Below are 16,590 nucleotides of genomic sequence, written 5' to 3' on the forward strand. Positions count from 1 at the left end.
CCACGGGGAGGAGGCCCCACGGAAGTCCCAGGACACGCTGGAGGGACTATGTCTCTCGGCTGGCCTGGGAACGCCTCGGCATTGCCCCGGAGGAGCTGGAGGAAGTGTCTGGAGAGAGGGAAGTCTGGGCATCTTTGCTTAGACTGCTGCCCCCGCAACCCCGTTCGGGATAAGAGGAGGAAAATGGGTGGATGGATGGATGGATGGATAGAGTAAGTGGAAACACATGGCGTACTGACTTTTGTTTCAGTGATCACAGGGTTTCTAACTTTTGTGCCATATTTAGCATTTTCTTAAAACTTGGTTGAAAACAATTGGATAGAAACGTGGCTAATGACCGGGTGATGATGGCAGACCAATCCAGTGTCTTGAAAAGAAGCACATGGGTTTTTGTAATTGACAATTGCCAGTCATCAACTTTTAACTCAGGTCACTGCAGCTGAGCCTTACCTGTTCAGGTCTGCAGACAAAGCAGATGATAAACATCTCTTCAGCTGCTCTTTGTATTTATGCTCTTTGGCCTGGAGCTCCCTAGTGGCCTCGGTGGTGATCATGGCTTCTTATGTTCTCTAAGACAAAGACAAGACAGAAACCTCAGGCTGTAAATTCTTTAAGCAGCTCTAAAAGAAGAGGGTTAAATAAAATCCAATTGTATGCTGGGGACAATTTCTGAGGAAGTTAAATGATGCAGATTGTCTAAAAATCACAAAAGGCTCAAACTGTGACAAATATGCTGCTTTCCAATCTGTTAATTTCTGACACTGTCACATTATGCATCAATACAACAAACCACATATTACTCAGTTATATCCGTTACTATTTTCTAATCATATGATGCCAACTTCACCGGCCTGCCTCTGCTGTCAGCAGCGCTATGCTATGCCATGTTTCCTCATACAGACCAGTTTACATTTACCTGCTATTACAACTAAGAGAGGCATTCTTTTACCAGTTTGAAGAAAATCAATGATGCAAATGTTAGTTCCTGTTATGCAAGCAAGAAATGATTAAAATGACAATAATTACTTCAAACGCAAGCCAAAAAGGAAGAAGAGGAAATCACCAAAACAACCAGTTTCTCTCAGTTAGGAAGTTTCATTTATTGCAAGCTTTCCAAATTAAAACACAGTGAACCCCACTCTCAAAACCATACATATACGTTAACATATAAATTGACAAGCTCTGTGCTGTAGGAGAAATAATGTCAAGGCCTCATTCAGACTGAGTTTAAAAGGTTCATTTCTGTGGGTCGTTATAGCCCAGTATCGGTGAGCTGGTGGAAAGGCAGGATGAACAAATAAGTCACAGATTATGAAGAGGAAATTATCTCTGGGCAGCTGTCTCTTACAGAAATGCAGGCCAATGCAGTTTTACGCAACATGTCAGTCAATTACAAATACATGCCAATACAAAATGATAAGTCTCCCAGGTCCATTTCCTAAAGAGTAAAACAAGCATAAATCTTCTTCTCAGTCGTTAGGGGACATTGTTGGGCATCAAAGGACTGAAACACCACCAATGGGGATAAATATCTCCGACTCGGGCAGAACTGATGAAGCCTCTTGGATGAGAAGTGAACCGTCTTTGACCTAGAAACCTAGTCCAGTTGATTTTTTCTAAGTTTTTTCAGGTTACTATGACCTGGATGACTGAGAATCTGCACAGACATGCCACTAGGACAAGCTACATAAAGGCGAGATTTGTACTTTATTTGAAGTGTTTTCAAACAGTTTCAATCAGTTCTGTTCTGGAACTGATGAAGCCTCTTGGATGAGAGGTGAACCGTCTTTGACCTAGAAACCTAGTCCAGTTGAGTTTTTTCAGGTTACTATGACCTGGATGACTGAGAATCTGCACAGACATGCCACTAGGACAAGCTACATAAAGGCGAGATTTGTACTTTATTTGAAGTGTTTTCAAACAGTTTCAATCAGTTCTGTTCTGGAACTGATGAAGCCTCTTGGATGAGAGGTGAACCGTCTTTGACCTAGAAATCTAGTCCAGTTGATTTTTTCTAAGTTTATTCAGCTTGTCCTAGTGAGTTTTGTTATCTTAACCTCCCTCTGCAATTTGCTAAATCGGTCTGACCTTAATGTACATCCATATATCAGACCGTGTCACCGTTGTATTCCCAGAAACCACATTGATGAAATTACTGCTTGGCACAACAAATAGAGGAGAAAAACACTACAAACTAGGGGGCCTGGGAATCCTTCTACTGTAATGCACATTGGCAAACTACCAGGCTGGGGTAACCTTCTACTGTAATGCACGCTGGCTGACAAAAAATTAAATATAACAAAATACAAACAAAGGCTCGACTAGAAGAGTCTCAGTCGACTGACAGGTCTCTCGACCATTCGACTATTAGGGAACAGCCCTAATTGGTGCTATGGTAGAGTAGGCTACGTTAGCAGCATGGCTAAACAAAACACAATGGAAAATCTCCGGTTAGAAACGTGAATGAAGCCACTCCTGTCGACTCGTCACAACGTGCCCGTATTGTACACGCCTACAACATTTCCCGTACAACCCCTCACAGAGCAGCCCCTCGCATTAAAAGACAGCAGGGAGTTGCGTTCTTAAAGAATCGGTCTCAATGCCGCCACTCTCATTTTCCGCTTGCGGCTAGCATACTAGTGCTAGCATACTAGTGCTAGCTACCGGCCGTATTTAACCGCTTGTTCTCTTCATGAACCCTGCACGCTAAAATGTTAGTGATAAAATAACAGACCTGTACACATTAACTGCCGCTGATAATAGCATGTTAAAATGAGGTTTAGTTACAAGCATTAACGTCTGTAGACTATCTTCACTGACTAAAAGACTAACCCACTGACCGATATTGTTGACATCGCTGCTACACGCTGTTTTCCACTCACCTAGGAGACGGTTTGCAACGGCAGGAGAAGAGAACACAGCCTGAGATGTGCGGCGCATGCGCCGTGCCCAAGTGATGCGTTCAAGGGCTGATCGTAAGCTAAAGGAACGAACGTTCACTTTATCCGCTGCTGCATTGTTTCACCCATGTCTGTGCCAGGGTGGCAGTGTCATTCATGTCTGAATCTGCCTGTATGTTTATATTATGCAGCTGACATCAAACTAAACCTGTTGCATATATTTTTTGTCGTGAAGCTGGTTGTAAATTGGCTTGCTTACTTATCTGACCCAGCTATGAGAGAGTGGAGATCTTAATGGATTTCTAGGCAGAAACCCCAGATACTTACAGACACAGTCTAAGGTTTAAAAATGAAATTGAAAGGGCAATTTAAAAATCCATGTGCACACAAACAAAAATGCACAACACCTAAAAGTTACATTGAAAATAAACCAGTAAATGAAACAACCCATCATTGTCTTGTTCTTTACCATTACCTGTTCTCTTCCCCAACTGGAGCACAGCACTAAGCTTGTTTATGTAAGACAAGTATCTGACAGATGAATTAACATGTACCCTAGTTGCACATCAATGTTCCTGCTGCCATATAGAGCATCTAAAAAAGAAAAATCTAAATTTTTGTTCTGTAAGTAGATCCAATATAACTATCTTCAACTGCTGTGACACTTAGCTCCGGGCTATATTTAACAGCACATCTAGTACTATAAAATCTTGGACTGGCTGTTCTAAGACAACTCCAAACAGGGGCAAAAGGCATACAGCACAGCTTCAAACTCATCACTGTTATAATTATCTTAAAACAATGTTAAAAAGCAGTGTAGTCCAACAGATTGACACTTACTCTGTTTATTTATAAAATAAGATGGTGTAGACCTGGCTCAGTGGATTTCAAAAAGCATGTGTGTAGGAAGAGATACAAAATAGTACAACAGTCAACCATCACTGACATTTCTATACAGAAAGATCAAAATAACAACATTGTCTACATTTGAGCAAGTATCTCTGAGGAAAAATACCAAAAAGAAAGGTCCTTTAAACAACACTACCTGATAAAGGGAGTGGGAGACTTATGGCTCCCAGAGGACTGTGCCCAGAGTAGAGCGGAGCGACCCAGTGAGACACACAAGGATAGCAGACGACACCACACCCCAGTCTCTCAGGTCATCTTAACACTGCGACAACTCGGAAGTTATAAAGGCACCACACAATACAAGTTACAAGGAGATTTTGCCACACGTTTGTAATGCTGTAACTGACAAACTTTAAGGCGGATGTCATGTGCAAAAAACATCTTGAATATGTGTTACACGTACAGCTCAGTGTCCTCTCCAGTGCAGTGTGCTTTGATTCTTTCCTTTGCTGATGACTTCTTTAAAAAAATAACTGAAATGTGAAAGATTTAAAGAATGATTGCATTTTTACTATGTCACTTGGTATCACAGGCATATTCCAGGCTTCCAGGTGTGACAAGTGAAAAGGGGAAGAGTGCTGTAGGAAAAAAATTTAGTTCCTGTAGCTTTTACGTCCTTCTCCCTCCTTGAGGAAGGTCCATATGAGGGTGTTGACAATATCAGGCTGGTCCTGCTGCAGCCAGTGGCTGGCCCCAGAAATGATATTGAGACGGAAATGATTCCTGATGTAGAGGCGGCAAGACTCGGCCATTTCCTGCTCCAAGAAGGCGTCACGCTCGCCCCACAGCAGCAGCACCGGAGACCTGACGTGATTCTGGCTCAGGGGGAGGGAGCTAGAAAGAAAGGAGAAAAGAACCTGAACTCATCCAAAAGCTCACATCTTGAATCGGATTCCAGTATGGTCTGTACAGAATGAATGTAAGAATGTTTTCATCGAATTGTTCAACATGCTTGATGCAAATTTTTGACATTTTGTTAAGTTGTCAAGATGAATCAGCATGTTTCAATCAGATACCTTTATGTTATATTATAGAGGTTGTGACAAGATTACCAATGAGAACCAGTAACTTTTTAGGAACATGATATTTACTGCTTCCCACCTAAGATGTTAGGTTCCACCTCATGTGTTTTTTTTCTTGTTTTCTTAATTATGTGCGAATCTGTCAGATCAGGGGCATTACAGCAACATATGCTGTCAAACCCTTGGCTCTACTAATGTTTTATTAGTGTGTCTTTTTGTGGACTGGAGTGGCAGCACCACATTTATGTTTTATGTACAGTGGTAGAAGCAGGCTGACATTAAAGGTCCATTTGCAAAACCAGTTTCTGTCAGCCTTTATTGCATCATCTCTTCAAGATGCCAACTCTTCCACATCAGACACCGAGGGATTTTTGTGCAAAAATCAGGTGGGCACAAACTGTGTCATAAGTACCACTGAATCACACCCAATCTTGACTTCAGATTTCCTACTTAATGGATATTTTACATTAGACACTTCATTTTGCTTTATGTCTGAACCAATGTGTGCTGGGACGAGCTCCAGCCCCCCACCACTCTGGACGGGATCAGCAGTATGTAACATATAATATTAATGCGCATTTGTTTTTGTGTCCTTGGTGCTTAGGTACAGTATGCACTTGAGGAGAGACGAATTGGGCTTGGGTCTGTGATATTTCTCTTACGTAAGCATATAAAAGCTACTCTGAGAGAACTCATTGCTTGAGAAGAAAGCAGATGGCATGGCCAGCCATGCATGTACAGTTCTCATGTCTAAAATGAATGCACTGAGATTTTCTTTGATTTGATATGTGTTGATCATCTTTGGTCACCAAGTCAATCTAACATGTAACAACAAAGGTATACTGTATGTAAATATAAATACTGGGCAGTGCAGTTGCTCTGGCAGAGGGACGTTTTGTTTTCTGCTCATTCAGAGCTCTGGCAGTAGATGGCACTGCCAAATTTACATTAAATAGCAACATTACATATCCCTATATGCACAGTACTCAGTAAAAAATAGAAATAAAGTGACTTTGTCGTCACATATACAATAACCAGCCAAGACTGAACACTAGTGGTGGTTAAAGAGCATCTATAAGTACAGCATTAACAGTGAAATCGTCCAATAGCTACTGTGTAATGTTTCATAGCTGACTGTAAATTTGACTAGCATTACTAAACAAAACTCACCTAAACTGCTATAAAGATTGAATTGAACTGCTGAGCTGTAAAAATTTGCTGACATAACTTTGACAGAATCTGCCTTTAGTGAGACAACTACTCCCCACCTGAAGACATTCCTGTAGTAGTTGAGGGCTCCTGTCAGGGCTCCCGGCTGTGACAGTGCATACAAATAGGCCTCCAAGTCCTCTGCACTGAGCCATCGGCCTTTCCTCCCGATCCCTGTGCTGCGGCTGGTGAACAAGGCCTTCAGTGCCTACAGCAGAAACAGTACCAAACACTGGGCTCAGTTTATGTGGCTACTACAATCTGAACTTGACAACCTTTATTATTTATGATCATGTCACTGTAATATGAGGCAGAAAAGGTCAATTAAATTCAATTAAAGAAATTTACTTAACATATTGGAAAAATGCTTATTTGCTCTCATATGAAAATAGGAAGCACAACCAGCAGCCAGATTGCTTAGCAAAAAACAGGCATTTGTGGTTTTACGAGGGTGTGTGTATGCTGATTAAACAAATCAGATATTACTTGCTAATTTGTGAGCTTTTGGTAGGAAGTTTTTGTTGCTTTCTGACAGAGCCAGGCCAGCTGCTGTCCCCTGTTTCTGTGCTGTAACGTTACACTGATCAGCCACAGTGTTAAAACTACTGACATGTGATGTGAATAACACTGATTATCTCATTACAATGGCACCTGTCAAGAGATGGGATATATTAAGCAGCAAATGAACAGCCAGTTCTTGAAGTTGATGTGTTGGAAACACAACAAATGGACAAATGTAGAGATCTGAGTGACTTTGACAAAGGCCAAATTGTGATAGCTAGACAACTCCATCAAAGCATCTCCAAAACGGCGGTTCTTGTTGGGTGTTCCCGGTCTGCAGTAGTTAGTACCTACTAAATGGCCTAAGGAAGGACAAAGAATAAACTGGTTACAGGGTCATGAAAGAGCAGTTCTCAGTGATGTGCATGGGGTGTGAAGGCCAGCCCATGTTCCAGTCCCACAGAAGAGCTACTGTACAGAGTACATGGCAGTTTGCTATGTATGGGGCTGCATAGGCAAAGACTGGTCAGTGGCCATGCTGACTCCTGTCCACTGCCAAAAACCTCTACAGTGTGCACATGAGTATCAGATCGGGGCCATGGAGCAATGGAGGCTCATTACAATGGCACCTGTCAAGAGATGGGATATATTAAGCAGCAAATGAACAGCCAGTTCTTGAAGTTGATGTGTTGGAAACACAACAAATGGACAAATGTAGTCTTTTACATCATGTGGATGGCCAGGTGGTTGTGTGCCTTAGATCTGAGTGACTTTGACAAAGGCCAAATTGTGATAGCTAGACAACTCCATCAAAGCATCTCCAAAACGGCGGTTCTTGTTGGGTGTTCCCGGTCTGCAGTAGTTAGTACCTACTAAATGGCCTAAGGAAGGACAAAGAATAAACTGGTTACAGGGTCATGAAAGAGCAGTTCTCAGTGATGTGCATGGGGTGTGAAGGCCAGCCCATGTTCCAGTCCCACAGAAGAGCTACTGTACAGAGTACATGGCAGTTTGCTATGTATGGGGCTGCATAGGCAAAGACTGGTCAGTGGCCATGCTGACTCCTGTCCACTGCCAAAAACCTCTACAGTGTGCACATGAGTATCAGATCGGGGCCATGGAGCAATGGAGGAAGGTGGCCTGGTTTGATGAATCACATTTTCTTTTACATCATGTGGATGGCCAGGTGGTTGTGTGCCTTATACCTGGGGAAGAGATGGCACCAGGATGCACTATGGGAAGAAGGCAAGCTGACAGAGGCAGTGTGCTGCTGTGGGTGTTCCCGGTCTGCAGTAGTTAGTACCTACTAAATGGCCTAAGGAAGGACAAAGAATAAACTGGTTACAGGGTCATGAAAGAGCAGTTCTCAGTGATGTGCATGGGGTGTGAAGGCCAGCCCATGTTCCAGTCCCACAGAAGAGCTACTGTACAAAGTACATGGCAGCTTGCTTGGTTTGAGGAGCACAGCAATGCATTCAAGGTGTTGACCTGGCCTCCAGATTCTCCCAGTCTCAGTCCAATCAAGCATCTGAGGGATGGACAAACAAGTCCAACCCATGGGGGCCCCACTTTGCAACTTACACGACTTTAAGGATCCACAGCTGATGTCTTGGTGGCAGATACCAGAGGACACCTCAGAGGTTTGTGGAGTGATGCCTCGATGGGTCAGAGCTACTTTGGAGGCAAAAAAGGGACCTACATGGTATCTACACAGTATGCGGCAGGTGGTTTTAATGTTGTGGCTGATCAGTGTGTATTTACTGCAGAGAGAGGCATTGATTTTTCCATTTAACTCTTGGCAAGAAAGCAAATAAGCACAATGTCCAAAATGTCAAACTATTCCTTGCTGATGCTAACAACACCTAAATCTAAAATCTGATTTTGTTACTCTGAATTCTTCACTTTTGACACATTGTACATTATATTAATGAATTTGAATGGCACACTGAACAGCTATAGGGATGGGGAGATCAAAAGTTACAATATCTAATCTTTGAAAAAGAAAATCTTGAAGACCTAGAAATGATTTTACAAGAATAAAACAGTTCCCACTTCTTATAGGATTACAGTTGCTCACTTTGTTTACTACAAATATCCTCTTTCGTAGCAGGCTATTTTTAGAGTCCTGGTGCAGACACTAAAAATAGAATTTTTCCATTTAACTCTTGGCTGCATGACACTGTGTTAACATTCAATGCATACCACTGTGCACGCATATACTACATAAACATGCATGCACCCACGACAACACACACACAACTTCAACCTTGAAAGCCCAGACATAACAGAGCACCTTGAAATCGTTGATCGACAGCATGAGCTCTGGGAAGCGGGGCAGCTGGAAGAAAAATAAATGACTGGACTTCAGCAGCTGGCTTGGGTGACAGAGGGCATAATCTGAAGGAGGGAGAGGACAGGGAAGTTCAGCTGTTGGATAGTAATTAAAGGCAGAGCTTGCCTGTGCTGCAAGGTCATGGACACAGACACTCTCCGTGACTTTGCTTCTCTGTCTGCACCAGTTAAACCAGCTGTTCCAGCTTCACATTAGCCTCTAGTAATTACTTTCTCATCATCTTCTTCTTAAGGCAGAAGCAGATTTGCCAGATGGAAGCAAACATGGAACTGAAGAAATAATGCTTCCTAATTAATGAGAATAATTACAGTAATAATCCAATATCCAAACCAGAGCTAATTAGCATGAAAAAACAGGCTTTCTTTCACAATATAAAGAGTGGTGTGTGAGGATCTGTCTGTTTAAAATGTTACCTGAGAACACAGAAGGATGGGGACAGTTCAGCACAATGAGTTTGTTCACCATCTCTGGGTAGTGAATGGCAAACAGCCACGCTATGGTCCCACCCCAGTCATGGCCCACTAGATAACATCTGTTGTATCCTTGGAAGAAAAGCAAACGCACATAAGGTTTGTCACTGTAAAAAGAAGAGCATTCTGATGATTGTGATAGAGGCTGGGTGTTCTTGCTGATGCTAAGCTGTTTACGAACAGGTATGTCAGTTCTTATAATAATTTTTGCTGCCTTCCTTACTCAGAAGACATTTAAACCCCTGAAACAGATGTATTTCATGACATACAGACAAATGCAGATCAAGGTCAGGGCATTGGACTGAGGGATTCTGATTATACTACTGTTCCTTCCAATTCACCTCTTTACCTGTGCTAGTACCATCTGCACGTACTGGTATGTTTTATCCCAGCAAGCCTCATTTCATCATATAGCTAAGTCTGGGAGCCAGTTATGGAAAATGACAGAGGAGCATTCTGCTGTCGGTCTTTCAGTATTTGCTGTGAGCACCTACATCTATCACCAAAATGAGAAAAATAGAATGTTAATTGTGATGCATAGCAAAAGGTCAAACCTCTGATTGGTCGAGCATCATCAGCTGACATGTCAGTGTGGGCTATGCAGGCTCCAACAGGCGGTGTAAAAGGTCTTTGTAGCCCAGTCACAGATTAGAGCACAGCAGTTATGACTTGACCAATATATAAGCCTCACATGTCCCCTGAAGTGACCATTAAGTGAATTGTTTGCACAGAGCAATGTATTACTGAGAGCATTAATTAAATGTATTTGCCTCATGAAGAATGTGCTGGTCAAAATATTGCAAAAATATACTTTTGGGGAGTTTTCTTATTTCACTGTTCAGACAATCTTCCTTTTGTTTTCTAAATAAGTCAGTAAAATGTGTATGATATCATTTGAAGCCACAGAAAATTGTTACCCAATTCTGCAGCTCCTTTTAGTTCTAAGGAGTATTTTAGCATCTTTTACCTCATTGTTTTGTTGTGACAGCAGTTCAGCCACTGCTATGGCTGAGCCTCTGTTTCCAGTAGCAGCAGGCAGATGTTTTTGTGAAACACCAAACAGCTGACAAAGTGAGTGACTAGCTGACAAACAGATATTTCCCTCAGGAGACCAAAACAGGACTAATAAAACTCCATATTACAGGCAATGTGTCATGATTCTTTTCTGCCTGTTTCCGTTCTCGTGCTTTTAGTTTGACATTACTTCCTGTTTTTGTTTCACCACAGTTTCGGACTTTTTACTTTAATCGGAACTCATTTTTCTCACCTGCTCCTGATTGTTTGCACCTGTTTTCACTGCATTATAAGCAGCCTTAAACAAACAGTTATTCATCGTTTTGTTGTTCCGTGCTCTTATTAAACAAACAGTTATTCACTTATCCTCGTCTGGCAATATAATTGAGTTCACCCTAGATAGTATCGGAAGCTTCACGCACCGTTCGTGACACAATGTCATTTCACGCTCACTTGCTGACATGTTCACAACAAGTTTATAAGAATTTTTTGCATTGCTGCTTTAAAAGTGCTGATGCTCGAAGATGGTCCTGGACTGAGATGTTGCTGTTTAGAGATAATTCCAGTTTGTTGGCACCTGGGTGCATCCTTTTTGTTATAATTTTGAACTCACTAAAATAATTGCTGGAAGCATCACTACAACAAATTTCAATAGGGCAAGCGACATGAGTAGTCACATACCGTAAACAGGCAACAGTTTAGCCAGATGATCTAAAGCACTTTATTTAGAGATTTAACTGAATGTGAGTGAACCAGAACTGTCAATAGCAACTGCTTGTCTTCCACGTATCTATGCTGCCAGATCTACATCTACAGTATAGTGTTATTAATGGCTGGAACAATGAAATTAACACCAAACAAATAACCAGTGTGTTACCACAAAACACTGGAGTTCTTTCAGTTTTCATATAATTAGCACTACAACAGTAGTTTTAACACATATGTGGTGACAGGCGTGAAGGTGAAGACAAAAACACCCTCCACTGTGCTCAGAGTGATTGGAGAATCTTCACTTCCACACATTTCAGTGCTTTTCTTACACAGTATACTGTATGTAACCAGTGATAATGCAGTGTAAAAAAACTGATATTTAGGCCAGTACAAGAGCAAAAATTGTCATTCTGGCCAGGTAATCATTAGTGGATGGTGGTATGTGCAGGCAGCCTCAGGGTTAGCTTCCTGCTAGAGTTAGTATGCAGGCAGCAGGCTGTGTGCTCTCTATCTCTACAATGTTCACTAAGAATGACTCACAGGAAGTTTGTCATGCCATGCTGCAGGCCTGAGGGCTGTCTGCAGCTTAAGACCAATAAACAAGTTCATTTTTGACTCCAGACACTGTCAAAACAGTGTCCAGGGTGATTTTAGATTACAGACACGCAGATCTCTAGATTTCCCCACCTAAATACTCCACGATATCCTTGATGTCAGTCACCAGGTACTCAAAGCGGTAACTTTCAGTGGAGAGTGGCAAGTCGGATTCCCCGTAGCCCCGCATGTCAATGGCCACCACACGGAAATCACTCTTAAACTCACGCAGCTGGTAGCGCCAGGAGAACCTGAAGCACACAAACACATGCAAAGACAACTTATTTCTTTCAATTGCTGTAGGTCGACTTCCCTGTCAAAATGTCTGGCTTCTCCAAGCCTAAAACCTTCAGACCCACATATCACACACAGCTGTGTTCACAGGCTGAGCGGTACTCTGCATAGGAAGGCAACTGAACCTGAGGTGTAAAATCAGAAGAATGGCCCTTTACACTGCACAAATGTGAGCTAGCTACAAACTAAGTTCCCAAACTTTTTTAAAGCTATCAATCAGAGTTCGTTCTGGTTCAATGAAGGTCACTTCAGTGTAACAGAAGCCGTTTTAGATTCTTATCTGCCTGCTGATCATGTGGACTGGGGTGATTCCCTAATTAAAGATCTTGTCTGTGGAAGAGGCTCCTGATCAGCCCTGAAAGCCCTCTCCTTCCCTGCCGCCTGTAGGAGGGGAAGCAGGATGCAGAGCCCTGACTGCGATTCTGATGAGTCAGGATAAGATCAAGGCACTCAACCCTTAGATCTTAGAATATAGATGAGATTTACAGTAGAGTATATTCCCCTAGGACCCCTTCACCCTCCCACTGATACACATATACACTCTCATCTAAGAGGGAATTAGCACATATTAATAAAGTGTTACGAGTTCAGTCTTTCCATCACACTCGCAGCACAGTTCATCATTCCTGTGAAGAATATATTAGGTTAGGCAGAAAGAGCTCCCCTCCACTGTTAATTAATCCTCTTCTTGTCTGCAGCTTATATAGTATGTTTGAGATATGGACCGGCTTATAGCGCTTGACAACCTCATTGGCCCCAATCCAGGAACAACGCTAAACACCATTTTTCATTTCATATCGAGGGGCTAAGAGATCTTGAATGCTTTGGACCCTTTTCCCCTGATGATTAATCACATCTGTGAATGAGAACACATTGCTGGTGTGGATTTGTTGTTGCAGCCCAGAAACCAGGCTGTGGAGATTTAACAGTAGGGCTGAAGCAAGGAATCCTCATAGTCAGGGGGAGTTTTAGAGGTAACCGATGTAACAACACCTAGCAAGTGAACAAAACAGTCTTAAACCCCCCCCTCCATCCATTTCCCATTGACCTACCAGAACTCAGGGAAGCCATGTAAAAACAGCATGAGCGGCTTTCCTCTTTCTCCAGCAGCAACATAGTGAAACCTCAGGCCAGACTCCTGGGGGAGGGGACAGGTGTTTACACTGACAGTCTCATCCAAAGCCACTTAGTGGACACAATAAAACAAGCATTTTTAAATGACTGAGTGTAGCTGCATGGAAAATAAGTGGACAAAATGTAATTATCAGGAAAATAAGACATACATATGTAGCTTATTTACATTGTAATGGCAGGTGTGGTGGACCTCTCTTGTGAATCTGCTCTAAAAACCAGAAATATCTGCAGTCACATAAAAACACCTGTTTAGCTTGAAATGAATTGATCCAATCCAGAGTCTTTAATATGTGAATATGTTTCATTTCAAACATTTTACTGCTGTACCAAATGTCTTCTAGTGTAGTGAAAAGTCCACTCCCAGTCTATGAATGTAACCTGTGCAGGCTGCATACCGGACCAGCAGTGGCTCCCAAACTGTCACAAAATCATGCTTTTACAGATGCCTTTTAAACTGAGAGTTAAGTTGGGCACAAGACACTTTTCTCCTTCAGCAGATGAAGGTAAAGAAAGGTTTGAAAAGCAAACACTATAGTTTAGAGCTTTTCTAGGGAAGAAACCTCTACTTTCTGTATTAATGATGTGGATTTCTGTATTTATTTACAGGAGACTCATTTTTTACTTTTTAGACTTTTCCCTCTTTTTCTCCCTCAGCAAATGAAATTGTGGTCCATAGCAGTGCATGCTGATTTATGAGCCCATGCTCTGTATGCACAGTTTATGTACAACACAAAAACATGGTTCATTAAAAAACCAGGCAATGGTAGAAAGTAACTAAGTACATTTACTCAAGTACTGCACTTAACTACAGCTTTGAGGTACTTGTACATTGAGTATTTTATTTTCTGTGCCTTTGTACTTAATCTTCGCTACATTTCAGAAGGAAAGTACTGCTCCTACAGCACATTACGTGATAGCCATAGTTAGTATGGTTACAGATTAAGATTTTACATAGGACTCGTTTGTTAAGTCTGATTCATTGTTATCAATTAAACTGCTGGACTGAGTATAAAGTAAGCAGAATTAGCTTTCCTTGGACCAGCTACAACATTAAAATACTTGTTACATGTCCATGCATCAATAGTCAAAATCCAATTCTGGAATATATAAGAATATAACAAAGACAGGGACCATTCTGATGCATAATGACTACTTTTCAGAGCCTACTTTCATGGTTTTCTTTAAGTAAACCTGGAGCCTATTGCAGTATACAGACCTGTAATCTTGGTACTTTTGCTTACAGGTAAGTAAAGAATGTGGCTCCTTGACAGTGGATGAATTCATACTTGACAATGGGATCTGTGGGTTGGGTTCCGTGTGCCTTTGTACAATGGTCCCGCACGAGGCGGAGGCGCTGTTCTTTCAGCACCACCTGAGCGCAGCGCCAGCCACAGTGACTCCACCGAAAACGTCTCCAAAAACAAACAAAGATCCGGCCTGTTTGGCTTCTCACGACGCGACACAACACAAAGGTGTTGTAGCATTTCACAGCTGAGCATCCTAGCATGCGAGAAAGACCCCCACACACTCACAATGGGCTTTTCCCTTACAGGGAGCAGGCACCTTTCAAGTGCACGGCGGCCTGTCTTACCTTGATCCTAACATAACAGTGGGTTCCCAAGGACGTGTCATTCAGACAAGCCGGAGGGGTTTCACGAATCACCCACTGCAAGGTTGCTGTCGGCCTTAGGATGAGGTTCCAGCAAAGTTTCAGCAGGGCTACGATGGTGCAAAGAGCACAGTAACCGTATATCAATGTCCAATACCCCGCCACTCTGATTTGCAGCGTAAGTCTGATTAGAAATAATAGTAAGTTGTGAAGCACTCTCGCCATCTTTACATTGCCGCAGGAAACCAATCCAGCTCACGTTACCTAGTGCTTTCTGTCTGTTAACTGCTCGTTTCTGTTTAGATACTGCTCTGACAGCCGTTGTTTTGTTACCAGCGCATACGCACGGCTGTCTGAAGGGAGGATCCCAACACACGGCGGAATGGGACGGTGGCAGCAGCATCACGTCAGATTTCACGCTTGCGTGTGACACCAGTGGTTGTTTAGCAGGATACGGTGTTGTTGACTATACAAGGCAAGTCCGAAATCACGCACGCAGAGCTTTACAGGGGTTTCAGCACAGCTAAGAGGCGCTGTTAGGCACACTTAGACCCCGCAAATCACCGCAAAACTCCGGGACCTCATCCCGTTGTTATGGCAACAGCACCGGAGGCTGCTTAAAAGGCAGCGTGTTCACGATTTCATTGTTAATCTCTGAAAGAATGAGAGTTTTATTAAATTATCTCACCAAAGTTAAATGGCTGTTTAGGGACTTAAAAGCAAGTAATGGGGACTGATAATAATCACAGGTGTGTGTTGTCAGGCTGTCCACGTTGTTCTGTTAGAAAACACAACAGAGCCAAGATAACACAGCCTAACAGACCAGCTACTGGAAGTAACCTCAGATGAGTCTGATCCCTCACAGGAATGGAGATGTACAAGACCTCTTCATGGGAAGCTGAAAAGTGTTAACTTGGGATAAATGCCTAAACTGAGTTCATTAGGCATAGTCTACCTTTTGTGTGTTTCTAAAATAAAAAACTCCCGCGTCTCTATAGCTTTCATTGTCTTATATTTTTTCATTGTCTTTGTTTTTCTTTTCTTCTTCTTAAAAACACTTCTTTCCTGTTGGCACACATTTATTTAACTTTCCCCATATGGTTAAGTCTAGTGGCAGAGTTAAAGCTGTATATTTATTTTTTCCCATTTTAATTTAACTGCATTTTTAATTGAGGTATCTAGTCATTGTGGACTATTACAAAATAAAATAAATGTAATAAAGAACCGTCTTCAGACTGGGATTACATGAAGATAGAACAACTATGCAGTTATCCAAGATATGGAAGTACTTGGAAAACTGCACAAATGTAGAATAAGGCAAAGAGTGGCCACACCAACTATCGATTTTATATTTTTCTCTATGTTGTCTTAATTTATATCTAGTCACTGCATTATGCTTCCAAGCTTCACTTAACAGCATATTTTCCATAAGTCCCTATAAAACCTTTGCACAGTAGCTGCAGGATGAAACTAATTCAGATGCACCTCATAAAAGCTTTGCTCCAGTCAGGAGACTCCATGGCAGACATTTTTTAAAACAACTTGTATTAAAGTGCTTAAATCAGGCAAGAAAGATAAGGTGGGATTAGAAGAACAGGGACTTGAGCCGAATCCCTGGGAGTCAGCTGCGGGAGTGTGCGCCAAACATTGCCGGCAAGGACACGGTAAGGCAGCAGACAAATGATTCTATGGGCCTATAAAATAGGTCATACGTTACACTGAGCCCATTAGCCCAGAGGATATTGCTGTAGTGTGTAGAACTTGAAGGAGGAAAGTGCACAGCTACTGGATGAGGCTCTGGCTCCAGTGAGTGTTATGCAAGTGCCTGCCTGGATAAAATGTGTAGTCCTTATTTTCACTACAAGTGATT

The 16,590-nt window shown here is 42.1% G+C and overlaps 2 protein-coding genes across 5 annotated transcripts in view; both read right to left on the reverse strand.

The window, feature by feature from the left end:
• Positions 1-2,960, reverse strand: part of btbd8 (BTB domain containing 8) — a 31,572-nt gene extending 28,612 nt beyond the window's left edge. For 2 of the 4 annotated variants that reach the window (XM_020609967.1, XM_020609964.1), the window contains exons 1-2: positions 2,841-2,897; positions 451-569 (exon numbers count right to left, since the gene is read on the reverse strand). In XM_020609967.1, coding sequence (XP_020465623.1) covers positions 451-554 — 104 coding nt within the window. In that variant the 5' untranslated portion in view covers positions 555-569; positions 2,841-2,897. Of the gene's footprint in view, positions 1-450; positions 570-2,734; positions 2,813-2,840 lie in introns of those variants that run through there. The other 2 variants (XM_020609966.1, XM_020609965.1) reach the window with 2 other exon arrangements.
• Positions 2,961-4,402: 1,442 nt separating this feature from the next.
• ephx4 (epoxide hydrolase 4) lies at positions 4,403-15,313 on the reverse strand. The gene is made up of 7 exons (XM_020609950.1): positions 14,703-15,313; positions 13,030-13,115; positions 11,777-11,934; positions 9,308-9,436; positions 8,835-8,938; positions 6,100-6,248; positions 4,403-4,643 (listed from the first exon to the last, which is right to left on the reverse strand). Exons 1-7 carry the CDS (start codon positions 14,943-14,945, stop codon positions 4,403-4,405), a joined length of 1,110 nt encoding a protein of 369 aa, XP_020465606.1. The 5' UTR covers positions 14,946-15,313.
• Positions 15,314-16,590: the final 1,277 nt, after the last annotated feature.

This window comes from Monopterus albus, unplaced genomic scaffold, assembly GCF_001952655.1.
Source record: "Monopterus albus unplaced genomic scaffold, M_albus_1.0 scaffold103.1, whole genome shotgun sequence".
NCBI lineage: Eukaryota > Metazoa > Chordata > Actinopteri > Synbranchiformes > Synbranchidae > Monopterus > Monopterus albus.

Coding starts and splice junctions, on each gene's coding strand:
- ephx4 (XM_020609950.1), bottom strand. CDS start 14,945: ATGGCGAGAGTGCTTCACAACTTACTATTATTTCTAATCAGACTTACG. Junction 11,935..13,029: donor CATGGCTTCCCTGAGTTCTG/GTAGGTCAATGG, acceptor TGTGTGCTTCAG/GTTCTCCTGGCGCTACCAGC. Junction 8,939..9,307: donor CCATCCTTCTGTGTTCTCAG/GTAACATTTTAA, acceptor TCCCTCCTTCAG/ATTATGCCCTCTGTCACCCA.